Source organism: Podarcis gaigeae (assembly GCF_964106915.1).
Source record: "Podarcis gaigeae genome assembly, chromosome: 7".
NCBI lineage: Eukaryota > Metazoa > Chordata > Lepidosauria > Squamata > Lacertidae > Podarcis > Podarcis gaigeae.
In genome coordinates, this window is record NC_139683.1 from 13,496,559 (window position 1) to 13,514,786 (window position 18,228).

The following is an 18,228-nucleotide window of genomic DNA, read 5'->3' on the forward strand; positions in this document are numbered from 1 at the left end:
CCAGAGCAGTGCACGGAAACACCGTTTACCTTCCTGCCAGAGCGGTACCTATTTATCTACTTGCCCTTTGACGTGCTTTTGAACTGCTAGGTTGGCAGGAGCAGGGACCAAGCAACGGGAGCTCACCCCATCGTGGGGATTCGAACCACTGACCTTCTGATCAGCAAGTCCTAGGCTCTGTGATTTAACCCACAGCGCCACGCGCGTCCCACCTCTCTAGGAATAGTTTAATGAAGAGTAGACTAGAATGGCCCTCAGGACTCTCTGTCCAAGCTCTCAGGACCTTCTCCAGGCACCACACCTCTTTTAAAGTTTTTGCAAGCTGGAAAGCAGGGCTTTTTTTAGCTGCGCTCCAGCACCTCTCAGGTGGGCAGCAGCACCTGACTAGCAAAGTCCCGCTGTGCCTTCGCCTGACAAGGAGACCGTCCCCAAAGCGAATATCCTCTACAGGCACCAAAGAGGAACTCCTCACGTGGGAAAGCTGCCCTGTTCCTCCTTCTTGTGCGCACCAGACAGAGAGGCAGGGCGGCTAACACACAAATGGGACAGGACGGCATTATGAGTGGACGCATGAAACCAACATGGAAAAAGAAGCGCTCGCCCACCCCAACGCAAGCCCGAAATCTCCGGACACAGCATGCAAAGTGAACTGATGTGAATGAGCATAATTTGCAGCAGCTCTGAAGCCACCCCCATTCTCCTGATTTCAAATTGCTTTTAAAATGTTTCAGCATTGCGTTTTACCCTGGAAGTAAGGAAGGGTTGGCAAAATCCAAGAGGCAACAACAGCGGCCCCAATTTTCACAGAAAGCACTGCCATGATTGCGTGAATTGCCTCCAAGTGTACAGAAATGTGGGCTGTGGTTTTTTTGGTGTATTCTGTTGGAAGCCACCAAAAGTGGCTGGGGTACAAAAAATAACTACAACTAATACTACTACTAATTCTAGTGATAACTGGCTCTGACTTTTTCTCTCAGGGTGAAGAAGCAACCTCCTTTACTTATTTATTAAAAGAACCTACTTTTTTGTTTTGTTTTGGAGCTTAGCAAAATTCCCTTCCCCTTTGGTCATGGTTGCTTACCAGGCATTCTTGCCACGGTGTTCCTTGCGTCGGATCAGGTCCAGGATGGCTTCTTCTTCATAGAAGTGCCCACAGACTTTATTCTTGACAGGTTTCTTCATTTCTACCTGCAATAATTAATCCACCTGTGCTTAACAAAGATCTTGATGTGGTTAGCCATGTTCTTAATTGAGCTCCATTGCCATGGAAGATATCTGCTGAGTACCATTTAATAGTCTTGTCCTATTTTTTGATACATTTATTTCATTTGAAACATCTCAAGCCCTATAAAGATACCCACTAGGAACAAAAGCTCCACTTGGTAAAGCTTGCTGAAAGAGGAAAAAAACCAAGAGTAAAAGTAAAAATAGCCAACATAACTTAAAAAGTAAATATAGGAAAAATAAGGCACAGGCAAACGCGGCCCTCCAGATGTTTTGGGACTACAATTCCCATCATCCCTGACCACTGGTCCTGTTAGCTAGGGATCATGGGAATTGTAGTCCCAAAACACCTGGAGGGCCGAGTTTGCCTACGCCTGGTCTATTGCTCGCTCTCTCTCTCTCTCTCTCTCTCTCTCTCTCTCTCTCTCTGTGTGTGTGTGTGTTTGTGTGTGTCTACTGTACTGTGTTTGTGTGTGTTCAATGCAGTAGCACCTCCCTCCTGACCTTGGTGTTGCTGCAGCTCAGCCAGATGGCACGAGGCAGGGTGGTGACGTCCAGGCTGCATGAACGCCCTATCAAGAGTGCTGGATTGACTCCACCAATGTGCCCACAAAGCCCCAGCCATGCCGCCACCTTGCCACAGCCCAGCCTGGTTCAGGTGAGCATCAGTGATGCTGGCGTAGTGAGGGGAGTCCTACGGTTCTGCCTTAATGCCTTGACTCCTATGGATAACACAAGCTGCTACCCTCAGAAGCTTAAGGCCAGGCAGATGAATAGAACAGGAGGAAGACAGAGACCGCAGAGTCAAAGTCAACAGCAGAAGACAAGGAGGGGAAGATGAGAGAAGGAAATAGGAGATAAGGGTGAATTAGCATTAACACATTTACATTCTAATTTCCCTCTACTTCCCTCTAGGGCCTCCCAAACTAGGGTCTCCAGCTATTTTTGGACTACAACTCTCATCGTCCCAACTAGCAGGGATCAGGGATGATGGGAATTGTAGTCCAAAAACAGCTGGAGACCTAAGTTTGGGAAACCCTGCTCTGGTGTTACAGTCCAGGCTTTGCCCAAAGCGTTTAACTGGAACATAGGCAGCTGACACATCCATCTACGACAAAAAATTGATGTCGTGAGCAGAAGTGAAGTGGTAACTAATGAAGCCACCATGAATGTTCCCCATCAGGTATGAGGGTGTGTTGCCTACCTGTGTGATGGGGCACACAAAGTTCATCTGACTTTGCGTCACTGCAAGGTCCTCATCAACCTGTTCAAGCGGCGAGCTCTTTTCCCCATCTGACTGGACACCGACTGCAACATAAACGAGAGGGTGGAAGACCACTCAGTTACAGACATGGCTGCCATCGTGACATTCAGATCTTTGGACTGCGCCACCCCCTGTGGAGGTCTACCTTGCGACAACCTGGAGGAGGGCCTTTTCCACTGAAACATTATTATTACCAGTTCATAAGCCACTTAACAGCCCGAGGCAATCAAAGAGATGTCCAACAGCAAGAGAAAAATGGCATAAAGTACAAAAAAATGCAATTATTAAATTTACTTCCAACAGCGACAACAAGACCATTCCTCTATAACCAGGCCTTGGGCTGATGAAACAATCTAAGGCCTTTTAAATATGTTTGCGGTGGGGCTATAGGGGTGCGTTATTATGTACTTTGTGTTCGCATTTTGTCTTTTCATGCTGTAAACCACCTTGTGATTTTCAGATGACGGGAGGTATATAAATTTCATAAATAAAATGAAAACCACATCTTGTGGGCATTGCAACTAGTTCCTTTTGGCTCTCAAACCACCCAGAAGCAGCCCTAGTTATCTGTGTCATCTCATTTCCACAATTTCCAGGATAATTTTGCCATCTGAGTAGCTTCCCATAATTTAGTACTAACAGAGCACTGGAGACTTCTGGGATTGTCATGGCTGGCGCACGCAATTACAAGATGCTTGTGCCTACCAGCACAACGGACATGTCACACCCTTTAAATCTTGCGATGTAATATTAATGATAACTTATACTACCCGGGTTTCTAAATGGCTGCTCGCCTGTGGCACGCTAAGGATCTCCTCAAGCGACACAGCTGGAAACCTTCTGTAAACTGAAGAAGAGTCGAGTCCCTCTTTCCTTTTTAGTGTACCACAAATGAGAAGTATACGAAAGTGGGCTATTAAAAACAAAGTTGTCTAGCTACTTCCATAGACTTGTTTGCAAAGCTGTACTACGCTAAGGGGGTGGAAGCTTCTAGAAGCCGCACACTGATGAATTACTTACTTCTTGCAGCACTAGGGTTGTTTACACACACACACACACACACACACACACACACAGCCATTCGGGCTTAATTTTGTAATAAAACGAACCAGGTCTACAGAATACAGTGACTTTCCTTCCCCGCTGCTGTTTGGCCAGAGTTATAGAACAGAACTGCACTGTGTATGTGTGTTACGCAACCGCTTTCATTCGGAGACACATCTTTCCTTCTCCTCTGCCAAATAAAATCCATTTCTCTTACTTCCTTACAGTCCTTTATGGTGGCAAATCATCTCCTGGGCAGAACTGAGGCTCAAGACAAATGCTGGCTAACCGACCATATACAGAGACGGCGTTGAAAGGAAGTAAAAAAAAAATAGTTCAATCCTCAAGCATGTTGCAGGAAAGATTTGGGGCTGTGTATCTGCCAGGAAGAAAAACTGCAGAATGTGCAACTCAATGCAGATGCCAGATTCTGGAGAAATTTGACTCCCATTAAGTAATTTTTTTGTTTTTTTAGAATCCCCTGCCGGTGGTGAAACCTGTTGGGTGGCTTAGGGCCATCTCTCAGCCTTTCCTACCCCACAGGGTTGTTGTGAGGATAAATGGAACCTGGGGGGAAACCTGTGTGCTACCCTGAGTTCCTTGGTGAGATAAAATTGTACTGAATCAGGGATGGGGAATCTGTGCCCTTCCAACTATTCTTGAGCTAGCCCCAGACACAGAACACTCGCCAAAACACCATTGGCCATGTTGGATAGGGCAGAATGGGATTTAACGCCAAAACCATTGGCCATGTTGGATAGGGCAGAATGGGATTTAATGCCCAACAACATCTAAAGGGTGACAAGTTTATATAAATACAGGTGGTGACTATTTTAGGCAAGTCCAATTGACGCATGGCCACCAACACGCGGCCCTTTTGGACCCGGAAGAAGGCAGAATAAATGGCAATGTTTGTCTGTCTAAGGCAGAGGTTTTCAACCTTTTAGGGTCCCCAGCTCCCTTGACCAACTTTCTTTCTGTGACTCCTCTATGTGGCTCAGGAGCCGTTATGTCACCCCTTGCCTGCAGAGCTGGCAGCCTCTCACTCCTTTTCAAACAACCTCCCTTGTGGAGTGTTCCCCCAGGCTCGTCTTCTTTGGAGTCCTCCGTGCAGATGTTGCCCCATGTCTCTTAGCTGCCCCCCAACCCATCCCAAAGAGCTACCTCCTCACACTGCCCCACAGGGGCATGGGACTTGTCTGTCCATTCCCAACAGCAAGGGTTGATAGACTGGCCTGGCTGGGCTCTCTCGCCCGCTTGCTTGCTTACTCTCCACCCCCATCGTTCTGCCCGGACACTGAGATCCAGTGCCGAGGGCCTTCTGGTGGTTCCCTCACTGCGAGAAGCAAAGTTACAGGGAACCAGGCAGAGGGCCTTCTTGGTGGTGGTGCCTTCCCTGTGGAACACACTCCCATCAGATGTCAAAGAGATAAACAACTACCTGACATTTAGAAGACATCAGGGAAGTTTTTAATGTGTGACATTTTAATGTATTTTTAATCTTTATTGGAAGCTGCCCAGAGATGGGTGGGGTACAAATAATAAATTATTATTATTATTACTCTGAGAACACCTCGGCTCCCAGCAATCAGGACCCCCTGGCCAGCCCCAGAGGCACCATTCGCCTGGGGGGGGGGGCTGTAGTTGGGGCTGCTGCAACAAACAGCTGTGCAAGCCTTTGGGAGGCAGAGACAGGAAAAGGCATCAGAGGAGGGAGGGAAGGAAAGACGGACAGAGGCCAGTGTTGCCTGTGGCACCCCTGACCATCATTCAAGTTAGCCTAGGGTACCACAGCACACTGGTTGAAAACCTCTGGTCTAAGGGATAACACCCTCCAAAACACAACATAGTCAAAGAAAATGGTCACCACTTGCTTCCAGAATGCCAGCGTTGTAGACTTTTGAGCAACAGCCCCAAAATGCCAATCTGGCTGGAATCTGGCCTTAACTATGCGAGCTCCATAGTTTAAATGCGGTCCCACCCTAGATTTGCAAAGCGGCATAGTGATATCGGCAGTTTTATTTTCAGTTCCTTTCCTGATGATCCCTAGCACGGGGTTTGCCTTTTTCAGGGCCGCAGCAGGCCAGGTTGAAGTGGACATCTGTTGTAAAGCCACTTTTGGCTCAGCTCAGTGTGGAAGGCAGCATATCATTAATCTGAATCCATCAATCAACTAGAAGAGGGAGGCTGTAAGGTTTCCCAGCCACGATCTAGCCAGTGTTGTTTATTTGGGTGGGTAGTGATTCTCTTTCCCAAGCATGCAACCTGAATCCTTTTAGCCAGAGATGTTGGGAATTTGACCTGGGACTGCCCACATAGAAAACACACATTGCACCACTGAGCTCATCCTTCTATCTAGTTTGCAAAGTGAGAAGAGGCAGCAGTTTCATCTTACTATGGTGCATGTTGCAACAATTGCTCAAGGAGAATATGCAGAGCACTTGTGGACTTGGTTGCAGAGAACTCCTAACTCAGTTACTGCCTCCAAAGCAGATGTTCTAAGGGACAAGCGTGCATTATCAGCAAAACACAGATAAGCGGATTATTGGTTTCATAGGAGAAAAGATTATGCAGATGAGCAGAGATTTACAGGATACTGCTTTCTTCCAGGGAGGGAGTGTGCATTTTCTGCGCAAAGTAAGGGAGCCTGAGAAGTCCAGTTTCTGGGAATTACGAAGCAAACTGTCCTAAACCTGCACCTCTTCAACTAATGCACAGACCGTATTATGTAACCATATATTTTAATGTTGCAATAGTGCCATTCAAATTCAATCACAGCTGAAGGACCACAGGCGATAGTTTGATAGGCAGGATAAAGGTAAAGGTAAAGGGATCCCTGACCATTAGGTCCAGTCGTGGCTGACTCTGGGGTTGTTGTGCTCATCTGGCTTTATTGGCCGAGGGAGCCGGCGTACAGCTTCCGGGTCATGTGGCCAGCATGACTAAACCGCTTCTGGCAAACCAGAGCAGCATACGGAAACGCAACGCCGTTTACCTTCCCGCCGGAGTGGTACCTATTTATCTACTTGCACATTGATGTGCTTTTGAACTGCTAGGTTGGCAGGAGCTCAGACTGAGCAATGGGAGCTCACTCCGTCACGGGGATTCGAACTGCCGACCTTCTGATCACCAAGCCCAAGAGGCTCTGTGGTATAGGGAAGCTTTTAATGTTTAATGTTTTACTATGTTTTTATATATGCTGGAAGCCGCCCAGAGGATGATAACAACAACAACAACATTTTGAATGGATCTAAATCATCTGTGTCTTGCAAGAATTCCTGCAGCTGCCCCACCATGGCACCCCCCCGCTCCCCCCCCCCAAAGTGGACATTGGTAACTGGCCGCTAGCTGTTCCAATCCAAAGGCTCTAGAGCTGGTATTATTAGTATTATTTCTTCCACATACAAGGTGATGTACATTTTTTTAAAAAAGCCACAAAAAACCCCAAGCCCCATAGCAGATAAATTTAAAAAGCATTGCACAGTCAACATCCGTGGCAGAGCCCTATTCATCCAGCTGTTCCAGAATTTTGCACAGTTAAGATGCGGAGAACATTTAGAGTCATCCAGGTTCTTCTGAAGTAACGCAAGCCTATAAGCAAAGCCTGAATTAGCAGCTGTGTCTTCACTCTATATTTTGACTGTGGGTAAAGCTCATGGCTTATTTCTTAACCGTTTCTGATATGACCCAATCATTCTTTTCATCTTTCCAAATCTCTTGAGTGAGAATATAAGGAGTTGCAAAAGAAAGCAAGGCACTTTTTTTACAGCTTCAAAGCATTTATGGGACACAAGCTTAGACCTGGAATTGGATTTCAGCAGTTGCAAAAGCCCTCAGGTTTCTATACTGCCTAGGTTCCCTTTTGCATGGTTTTCAAAACAAGTCCAGCATGGTTTTCAAAGTAAGTTCTAACCATGGTTTCAAAAACTGATCTCTTCCCCGCCCCCCAGCCGTGTACCTATCTCCACAACAAAATTTCTGATGCCTTGAAAGTGTTTGCCATACCTAAAATGCTGATATTGCAATATTAGCACTCAAAAAAGAGTTTGAACACAGTTCCCCAGGAATTTCTACTATACAAGCCCCATTGAGATGAACGGAAACGCGCCAGTGCAGATACAGGAAAACTTCATAGGGCTGAGGTTGCACATGTTTACCTTGGAGTAGGTTTCATTGAATGTGGTGGGTCTTAAATTCTGAGTAAGCATTCATAGGACTGCTCTCTAAGCCATTATTAACACAAATTGATATATTTCATTCACATCAAATTCATTTTCTTACATCTCAGTTGCCTGTCTTTCTAGAGGGATTTTATCTAAAAATGCTCCCTATGGCACAATCTGCCATAGGTTACGCAGTGTAGGCTGAAGCAGATCTCAGATGAAGGAGTCTCTCAGCCCCACTCATCTCACAGAGGTGTTTGTTGTGGGGGAGGAAGGGAAAGGAGAATGTTAGCCTTTGGGTAGTGATAAAGCAGGACATCAAATCCAAACTCTTCTTCTTCTTCTGCTACACATCCTGACTCAATACTGGCTGATGCCAGTGTAAGTCTCAAAAAGAGTTTGAACACAGTTCCCCAGGGGTGTGGCAGGGGCAGCGCCAGAGAGAGCGGACTTGGGCTGGATCCTAAGCCCATTCAGCTTGTTTGCATGACCTGGCAACCTGGTACAGAACACTGTTTTACAGGCTTGTTTTTCCTCTGCCAGACTTAGGCAAAGGAGCAGCAGAAGCAGCCCTAGTGAATGAACCTGGTTTTGGATCTGGTGTTACTTTTTGCTGGCTTAATTTACACCGGCATGCTTTACGCCAGCTTATTGCACATTGTGTTTTCTCTCGCTCCTGCCCTCAGTCAAAGTACGTACTGAGCGCATACCACGAGCACAGAATATCTCCACTAGGAAGAAAGTGTTCTCTGTTCATCATGCCTCAGATGTGGTTGGGAGGAACAGCAAGCGGTTTGTTTGCTGCAGCCAACTCCAGTTCTCATCTGCACACACATGGAAGAAGGCTTAGATGTAACTGAGGTTCTGAACAGCACGGCCCATCCTAGTGACCGTGTCTGACACCTTTTGATATGCCATGTGGACAGAGCACCAGTTCTTGACCACTGGGACATTTTTGTCCATGTCTCGTGTATATTCCTGGAGTGGATGACACTGTTCTGCTCCCGGCTGTTAACAGAGACTTAGTCTGTCCCAACAACCGAGGTATTTTTGAACCTACACTGGGTAGCAGTATCTTATGCCAAGGCCTTGCGACCCTCTTCGCTTGATTATCAGTTCTCCTGCTCCTAAGGAATCTTGCTCTTCTTCTCCACATTTGGAAACCACTTTACCTAACGTGTAACCTTTGTCTGTGTGTATCCTGCCTATCGGGATGCGGGTGGTGCTGTGGGTTAATCCACAGAGCCTAGGACTTGCCGATCAGAAGGTCAGAGGTTCGAATCCCCACGACGAGGTGAGCTCCTGTTGCTCAGTCCCAGCTCCTGCCAACCTAGCAGTTCGAAAGCACGTCAAAGTGCAAGTAGATAAATAGGTACCGCTCCGGCGGGAAGGTCATGACTGGACCTAATGGTCACGGGTCCCTTTACCTTTACCTAGAGAGGTGTACCTTGTTGGCCGGAGAGTTGAGGCCACATCCATAAGTTTTCTAGATGGTGCACAGCAACCCAGCATGCCTGATGCTAGGAAGCCATTTAAAATAGAGCTCATCCTTTGGATTAGCAGAAGTGTTGCTTCTTTTCCAGGCTTGCAAACTGACACACGCCTGGTCGCCTGCGGTGAGTAAGATCCATGCAGAAGTGACCAGGAACAACAGTTCTCATTTATGCCATAAAGAAGAGATAGGTATGCTTAGAGAAACAGGCAAACATTTTTGTGTACGTATCGTTGGTGAACTTATTTTGCCAGGCTACCGTAACCATTGCATGCAGGAGAAAATTAAAACAAACGAGTCCTTCTGACAATTCATCCAGGGGATACGCTGCCATAAAACAGCCTTAAAATGGGGTTAGACAAATTTGTGGAGGAACTGTGTTATCAATGGCTATTAGCCATGGAACTAAATGGAGCTTCCCTGCTCTGGAGCAGTATACCTTTGAATAGCAGTTGCTGCGGGTGGAAAAAGGAGAATGGCAGGGGAAAGCTGTTATCTTCATGGCCCTGCTTAGCGGCTTCCTAAAGGCAACTGTTTGGCCACTGTGGGAAACAGGATGTTGGAACAGGCAGACTTTTGGTCTGATCTGGCAGTGTTGTTCTCATGTTCTTACTGAAGTGATCCTGAAAGGGCACTAGCACAGAGTTCCTCTGAATGTTTAGCTCAGCTTCTAGAGTTCCATGAAAGAGGAAAACAGCACCATATTGGTATAATTCCCCCCAGTGCTTCACGTGGAGCTATAGCCCGAAGGAGCTGCTGCCATGGGCATTATCGTACCATCATAGAATCAAAGAATTGCAGTGTTGGAAGGGACCCCAAGGGTCATCCAGTCCAACTCCCTGCAGGAATCTCAGCTAAAGCATCCATGAAAGATGGCCACCCAACCTCTGCTTATAAACCTCCAAGGAGGGAGAGTCCAGAAACTCCCAAGGGAGACTGTTCCACTGTTGAACAGCTCTTACTGTTTATGTGTATTTATGTGCATGTGTGTTTGAATGAGCTGAACAGAGCAAAAGATGAGTCACAGTGGTGTTGAGAGTGTGTGTGTATGAACTTGCACGGCATATTTAAAGAGTTAAAGTGCCACGTTTAATTTTTGGCTGCTATTTTGTTAATGTTGCTGAACAACTCCAAGCACGCCTGGAGGATGCGGACCATTTGGATCCCTTCCAATCGGGATTCAGGCCTCACCACGGGACTGAAACTGCCTTGGTCGCACTGGTCGATGATCTCCAGCGGGCTAGGGACAAAGGTGAAAGCTGCTTCCTAGTTCTGCTGGATCTCTCAGCAGCTTTTGATACCATCTACCATAACATCCTTCTGGACCGTCTTGAGGGGCTAGGAGCCGGAGGCACTGTTATACAGTGGTTTCGCTCCTTCCTCCTGGGCCGTGTTCAGAAAGTGGTGGTGGGGGATGAGTGTTCAGACCCCTGGGCTCTCACTTGTGGGGTGCCTCAGGGTTCCATCCTCTCCCCCATGCTTTTTAACATCTATATGAAGCCGCTGGGAGAGATCATCAGGGGGTTTGGACTGGGTGTCCATCAATATGCAGATGATACCCAGATCTACCTCTCTTTTAAATCAGAACCAGTGAATGCGGTGAAGGTCCTGTGTGAGTGTCTGGAGGCGGTTGGAGGATGGATGGCAGCTAAAGGATTGAGGTTGAATCCTGACAAGACAGAAGTACTGTTCTTGGGGGACAGGGAGCGGCTTATTATTATTATTATTATGTTGTTGTTGTTGTTGTTGTTTCATAGATTATAAAAGCTGTATTGATCTGTTAATCATGACAGGACTTTTGCTTTCATTGTGATGCTTAGCTTATTTTTTTAGTTGCTGCTTCTTTAACAGTGTTTTGCAGATTGCAATTGTTTCACTGATTCCCCCCCCCCCCAATTTTTTAAATTGATTTTCCAGAAATTTAAAACAAACATACATACATACATACATACATACATACATCCTATTTGTAATTAAACCAATCTTTGTAACATTCTTAAGTGACTTCCTCTAATCCCCTTGGTTGAATTTCATTATATATCATTTTAACAGTTTTCCAAAATCAAATTTCTCAAAAAATTAACTTGATCACTTCATTCTTTCTAAATTAGCTTTAAACATCTTAAATCCTATCCTTACATATTTAAGTCTTAAGTCTATTTAATATTTGCAAGCTTTTCCAATTAAGTTATCTTAACATATTTAGCTAAAAGTTTCACTGATTATTTGTTAATTATTCTTTATGATTTATATAGCGGTACTTGTGACGTGCTATTATGTTCTATTACGCTAATGTTATCTATTGGTTTGTGAGCCGCTTTGGGATTCATCTGAATAAAAAGCAGGGTAGAAATGTAATCTATCAATCTATCTATTTATCTGTCTATCTATCTGGGTCTGACAACCTTAATAACTCAAGCAAATGGAACCTCCAGTTCTGACATCTGACCACATTTCGAGGGGAGCAGATGGTTTGAATGATGCACTGTAAATAAATACAGTCATAATTAGCTTCTGAGAACATTTGTGGTTTCTCTGTATGGCTAAACTGTTACATCTCAAGTTGCGCTTCTGGTTCAGAAACAAATGTTGCCAGCATCAACATGGGGCACTGTCAGTGTGCCTTATAATAGGCGCCAAGATTTGACAGATGTCTGACTTTCAAAATCCCATCACAATTTCGAGAGGCAGCTGTACGTTTAGATAGCAAGCTTGCCTTCAGACCTGTCTTTTACTAATCTTACTAAGGTTGGCAAGGGCCAAGGCTCAGGAGCTCTAGGACTCTAGGGCTGGTAAAGAACCCAGTCTGAGATCCCAGTAATCTGTGTAGACAAGACTGGGTTAGATGTAAGACAGCTTTCTGTGTTCCTGTATTCCTACTCTTAAAACTGCTTTGTTAGCATCCTGAGTTTCCATGATGGTTGCAGTGAAGGGGCAGCCCAGTTTTCCCTAGGGGCCATGGAAACTGTTCTCTAACTGCTGAGCATCATATTTAGTTCCATTTCTGTGCTTGTTCCTAAAAAGGATACGAGAGATCCAAATACCACTAGAGATACCAGCATGCATTTGTGTGTGTGTGTGTGTGTGTGTGTGTGTGTGTAACAGATACACATAACATCAATTTGATGTCCAAGACTGCTTCTTTTACTTCCTCCCCATACTTTGTTCCTATTCACATATTTTGTTTTTAAGATTGTAAGCTTGAGTGCAGGGACTGTGGCATTTTTACGAGCTGGTAAGCTTTTCTGTCTGAAGAGGAAGATATTAATGTTTTGAATGAATGAATGAATGCGCACACACATAAATGGGCACAAAGACAATTTTTCTCTGAGGATGTCTTTGTGAACTCGAAACTCTATCAGCATGTTCTCTTTCTAACCTAATCGGTTTCCAGAGGGTTAGACGCATTAGCCCGTAGCAGCAAAAAATAACAGGAAGTCTTGTGACAATTTCTTTTTCTTTTTTTAATGGTGTAAGTTTTCATGGACTGGAGTCCATTTCAAGATAAATCTGATGAAGTGGAGTCCAGTCCATGAAATCCTATGCCATAAAACATCTGATAGGTGCAACAAGACGCTGTCACTGAGCCTAACTGAATGTCTGCTGCAATTTACAGCTTTCTTCCCAAATTTGAAAAAAAAAATAATGTGCAGGATTGGAACAGAATAGCTACAGATTTTCCTTTGCTTTTTAATATTCAGACTGAGGAAGAGTGAAGAGTCCTGCGTTCAAAGCTTGCATTCAAGACACTACTTGCTCAAAGGCAAACATGGATAGAGGGACCTTTGTTCTCTCTAATCCATCAGAGGAGGACTGAAGCCCTTTTTTCAAAATATAGAGCAATACACCAATATTTGGATTTGCAAAAGTGAATCACCTACTCGGACTGCTCACAGATAAAAGGAGTGAAATTTAAAAATAAACTCTGCGCTGGGGACCACACCTGTATGAAGAATCAGGGTTTCACAATTCAGATGCACAGGGAAGAATGACTGACTTATCAGTGCTCCTCCCAAAGCAGTAACACAGTCATCAGAGGAGAAGATTTTACAGGAGATTGCTCAGGTCAGTTCAGAAAGAGGTCAGCATCAAAAGACTACACGGTGGGGCATCGGCCCCAAAAGGACAAGAGCCCCCAGGACCTGACACACTCCCCCACCACCACCATTGCGACTTGCTTGTTATTTTGCCTACCCCTTTCTTGCTCTGGCCCAGAGAGGCTACCTTCCCAAGGACCCTCCAGAACCTGGAGCCAAAACAGGTCCCAAGGATATGAAATAGGCACGGTTCTTTCAATTCCTCAACTCTTCCATTAAACCCAACACACTATGATCTAAGTAACAGCAGAGAGCTGGGATGCCCGTTGTTCAAGTTCAATTTCTGAAAGCTGCATTTGCTAAGGACGCTGGGAAATGGGTTTTCTGGGCCCTCCCATTTCACAAGAGCCCAGGTCCCATCTTGCCAATATTCAAGGCAAGGGTTCTTCATTCTCCAAGAGTCTTCTTTGGCAGCTGCATATTTTATATTTTAACATATACAATTGAGGTTCATGGAAGCATAAATGATTTAGTCCAGACGCAATACTTAAGTGTAGTTCAAGCTTTTGCTCAGTTAGGCAGGGTTCCTGCTTTTGTTTATGGTCAATCTTAACTATGGTCTAGCAAAGCAAAACTGAGTCGGAAGCTATGGTTTAAAGTTGGCTCGTTTCCTAAACCACTGTTAAGACAAACCACGGTTTGTCTGTTTCAGATGTAACGGCAAATGGTAGTTAGTTGCAAACGGAAGCAAAAGCTCCCCATTTTCTTGCACCACGACAAGGAAAGGGAGGGGAGAGGGAGCTCATGAGCCCAAGGTCCATTCCTATTAAAACTAAACTATAGTTTAACAATACGCCTAAACCCAGCCAATGTAAAACATGAAGGCAGCAAACCTGTTAGGAAATATGTCTGAAACGGGCACACCAACCAGAGACCTCTCCTTGCTTATGGCCTCCTGTCAAGTGAGCACCTGGCACCAAACCTGGGTACAATGTGTATTACAGGAAATCTAAGTTCCCCGCTCCCCATCGTGAAGCCACTGGCAAACGTGGATGAAGCATGGGCTAGAATCTTGAGTAGTGTGCGAAGCAGTCTTTTTTTGTTTGGAATTTACAGCAAATCAGCAGCTAAAAAGAGTTGCCCTCTTAATGGTAAAGGTAAAGAGACCCCTGACCATTAGGTCCAGTCATGACCGACTCTGGGGTTGCAGTGCTCATCTCGCTTTATTGGCTGAGGGAGCCGGCGTACAGCTTCCGGGTCATGTGGCCAGCATGACTAAGCCACTTCTGGCGAGCCAGAGCAGCGCACGGAAATGCTGTTTACCTTCCCGCTGGAGCGGTACCTATTTATCTGCTTGCACTTTGACATGCTTTCGAACTGTTAGGTTGGCAGGAGCAGGGACCGAGCAACGGGAACTCAGCCCATTGAGGGGATTCGAACTGCCAACCTTCTGATCAGGAAGTCCTAGGCTCTGTGGTTTAACCCACAGCGCTAATGGTATGCGCAAGCATATAGTTACTCAGTTTTCTCAGAAGCTAAAACTATGGTTGAAAGAAATGGTTGGTCCATATGTTACAAGAGGCAGGGAGTGCGCGAGCAAAAGTAACTTCAATGCCTGCTTTTTCCATTTCTCGTGCACCCTAAGTTGTAGATCTCCCTTCCCCACAAGGTGTATTTAGCATCTCTGCCATACAGCTTTTGCCATATTGAAATTTAAATACTTTATTGTCACTTGTACAACTTGTATAGTGAGATTACACGAAGATTCCATATGCTGAAGACGTGTCATCTCCCCCCGTCCCGGCCTTGGACAGTTAAGATACTTTGCTACGTGGGGATAAGTCCTTTCTCAAACTTATACTGAGCCTCCTGGTACCAAGCCAATGGGCCCATCTTGTTCTCACTGTGGCCTGTTCCATTTGGAATGGTCTTAACTTGTTTTATAGCTGTAACAGTTTTACCTGTTCTTATAATTGTATAGCATACGGTTGTAACCCGTCCTGGGAAATTATTGTGAAGGAAGGGCAATAAAACTTATACATAAACAAACCCATGAGCCCTGGCATCAGCAGGAGCTGACTGTGGGTCAAATGTGCCCATCTTTACTCTGAACTTTACAGCAGATCCGGAGAAAACCGAGGTGTGAGTCACACATTCTTTTCCTTCTGATGCCCCTTTTTGGGGGTGGGGTATATAAGCTTGCCTCTCAAGTGCACCGTTCTACGTGCCAGATCGGCTCCACAAAGTCATGCAGAGAGGCAATCTCCAAAATAGCAAAACAAATAATAGAAGCAACTCTGGAATTAGCTCTATTAAGAATCTTCCAACAACGCACACGCACATGGCAAGGAACTCGTAAAGTCATTTGCTCTCAGCAGCTAGAAATATCGTAACTAGACACTGGAAGGAACTATCAGGAATGAGCATCAACCACTGGGTACCCAAATGTATGGAAAACCGCCCGACTAGAAAAGTTATCCAATGAACTTAAAATAACACGGGGACAAGCAGAGGAGTATGCCTTCACCCCAGTGTGGCTTCCCTTTATTACATATACAGCACAAGAAGACAATGACCTATCCCCGCCCCCCCAAAAAAGACCCCAGCATACCAAAAAATATGGCTAATCTAATCCAACAACCCACCTCTCTCATTTACAAAGAAACCACACTGCAACCGACCGAACGCAACCAACCAAATTCTGGACCCTCCAAACTCTTGCAATGCCAACAACAACAACAACAACAAAACTTAATACTTGTGTACAGATTGTATAATGCTGACACAAAAACCTGGCACAAACACTGTGCAATCCATCGAAAAATCATCATCTCCTCCATCTCTTGCCCTCGCTTCTCCCCTCTTTTCCCCCAACCACACAATGCCTATGACAATATTGTCTCACACTGAATGTAAATGAATTGTGAAAAAGATTCTATGAACTGAAGTGGAGACGCTAGATGTACTATCCCTTAATTATTTGTTTTGCAACACAGTAAAATCTTTAGTAAAAACAAATAAAATAAAATAACACACATTTAGAGAAATGCGGAGATGTTTTTATTCTAACTGATTTTTCACATTCAGAAACAGGACAGAGGAATTTCCATCATTTATAAGACGAAGCGGCAGAGGTTCTCATTTATTTAACAGGCACAACAGCAAAGGGTCTCTTTCTTTAACAAGATTTGCCTTCATTTTAGGTGGAGGCTCATCGCTGCTCATATCCTCTCATCCTGCAAGACTGAAAACAGAAGCTTCTGCTTTCACTTTTGAGCAAACCAGAGTTCTCTGTTACTCCCAAACTCATTAAAACAGTGATTTGTTCAAACTGTGGTTACAAAGAAGTTGTAAAAATAACTTACTTGTCACTATGCAAGATACGTAAATAACAGTCCTTGATAGACAGTCATACCTCGGGATAAATATGCTTCAGGATAAGTATTTTTGGGTTGCGCTCTGCAGCAACCCGGAAATAACGGAGTGTGTTACTTCCGGGTTTTGCCATTCGTGCATGTGCAGACGGTCAAAATGACGTCACACGCATGCGTGGAAGCAGCGAAACGCGGCCTGCGTGTGCACAGATGTGTCTTACGTTCTGTTCAGGATGTGAACAGGGCTCCGGAATGGATCCCATTCGCATCCCGAGGTACCACTGTATTCTTATGCAATGACCAGGTACTTAGCAACAGCTCTGAAGAATAACTTTTAAAAATTGCAATGTTATGTCAGCTGTGCTTAATCTCTCACCAACTGCATTATATCCTTGACACTTCACCTCATGCGTGAGGTGAAGCTGAACACACTAATTGTTCTCAAATACCTTGACTGTGTTCTGTAACACCAATGTTTTGGATACAGCAATTAATCCAAGGGTATGATAAACTAAAAGGTATTGTTATCTCAACTGTCTTACGATACCGATGCTACAGATCAAGATTTTGTAATAAATTTGTCAACAGCAGCAAAGATAGGTATTGCAGCACACTGGAAGAACTTTGCAGCACAAACCAGTGCAAAGCGGTTTCAAGATGATTTGGAAACCTGCCTTTATTACTATATTGACCTATTTCACAAGATGTTATCTTAAACAGCAAACTGACGGATTCGTGGAAAAAAATTGATATTTTTTATTGTGTTCTGGAACAACTAGTTTCACCTTTGACCCTGATCTGCCCCCACCCACCCCGGTGTTATAATCCAATGTATGTCATTATAGAAATAATAAAATATTGTGAAATGGAATAAGTGTGCAAAAAATATTGTGGATTGCGCAAGCTTAAAAAAGAGAGAAATGAAAGTGGCAGAAGTAGAGATGTCTAGAGGCAGGGTGGTGTAGTGGTTCGGGTGTTGGACTAGGCGCACGGGCAGGAAATCTAAGGCCCAGGGGCCGGATGCGGCCCAATTGCCTTCTCAATCCGGCCCGCGGACGGTCCAGGAATCAGCATGTTTTTACATGAGTAGGATGTGTCCTTTTATTTACAATGCATCTCTGGGTTATTTGTGGGGGCTGCCTGGTGTTTTTAAATGAGTAGAATGTGTGCTTTTATTTAAAATGAATCTCAGGGTTATTTGTGGGACATAGGAATTCGTTCATTATTTTTTTTCAAAATATAGTCTGGCCCCCCACATGGTCTGAGGGATGGTGGACAGGCCCACGGCTGAAAAAGGTTGCTGACCCCAGGGCCTGGGAGACCAGGGTTCAAATCGCCACCCAGTCATGAAGCTGGGTGACATTGGGCCAGTTACAATCTTTCAGCCTAACCTACCTCACAGGGTTGTTGTGAGGTAAAATGGGGTTGCGGCGCTCATCTTGCTTTATTGGCCGAGGGAGCCGGTATACAGCTTATGTGGCCAGCATGACTAAGCCGCTTCTGGCTAACTAGAGCAGCGCATGAAAACACCGTTTACCTTCCCGCTGGAGCGGTACCTGTTTATCTACTTGCACTTTGACGTGCTTTCGAACTGCTAGGTTGGCAGGAGCAGGGACCGAGCAACAGGAGC

General features: G+C 45.1%; 1 protein-coding gene across 2 annotated transcripts in view; it reads right to left on the reverse strand.

Annotated features, from left to right (window-relative positions):
• Nucleotides 1-18,228, reverse strand: part of NSMCE2 (NSE2 (MMS21) homolog, SMC5-SMC6 complex SUMO ligase) — a 204,455-nt gene that overhangs the window by 7,207 nt on the left and 179,020 nt on the right. For both annotated transcript variants that reach the window (XM_083749464.1, XM_083749463.1), the window contains exons 5-6: nucleotides 2,429-2,532; nucleotides 1,082-1,188 (exon numbers count right to left, since the gene is read on the reverse strand). In XM_083749464.1, the coding sequence (XP_083605590.1) occupies nucleotides 1,082-1,188; nucleotides 2,429-2,532 (211 nt within the window). The remainder of the gene's footprint in view (nucleotides 1-1,081; nucleotides 1,189-2,428; nucleotides 2,533-18,228) is intronic.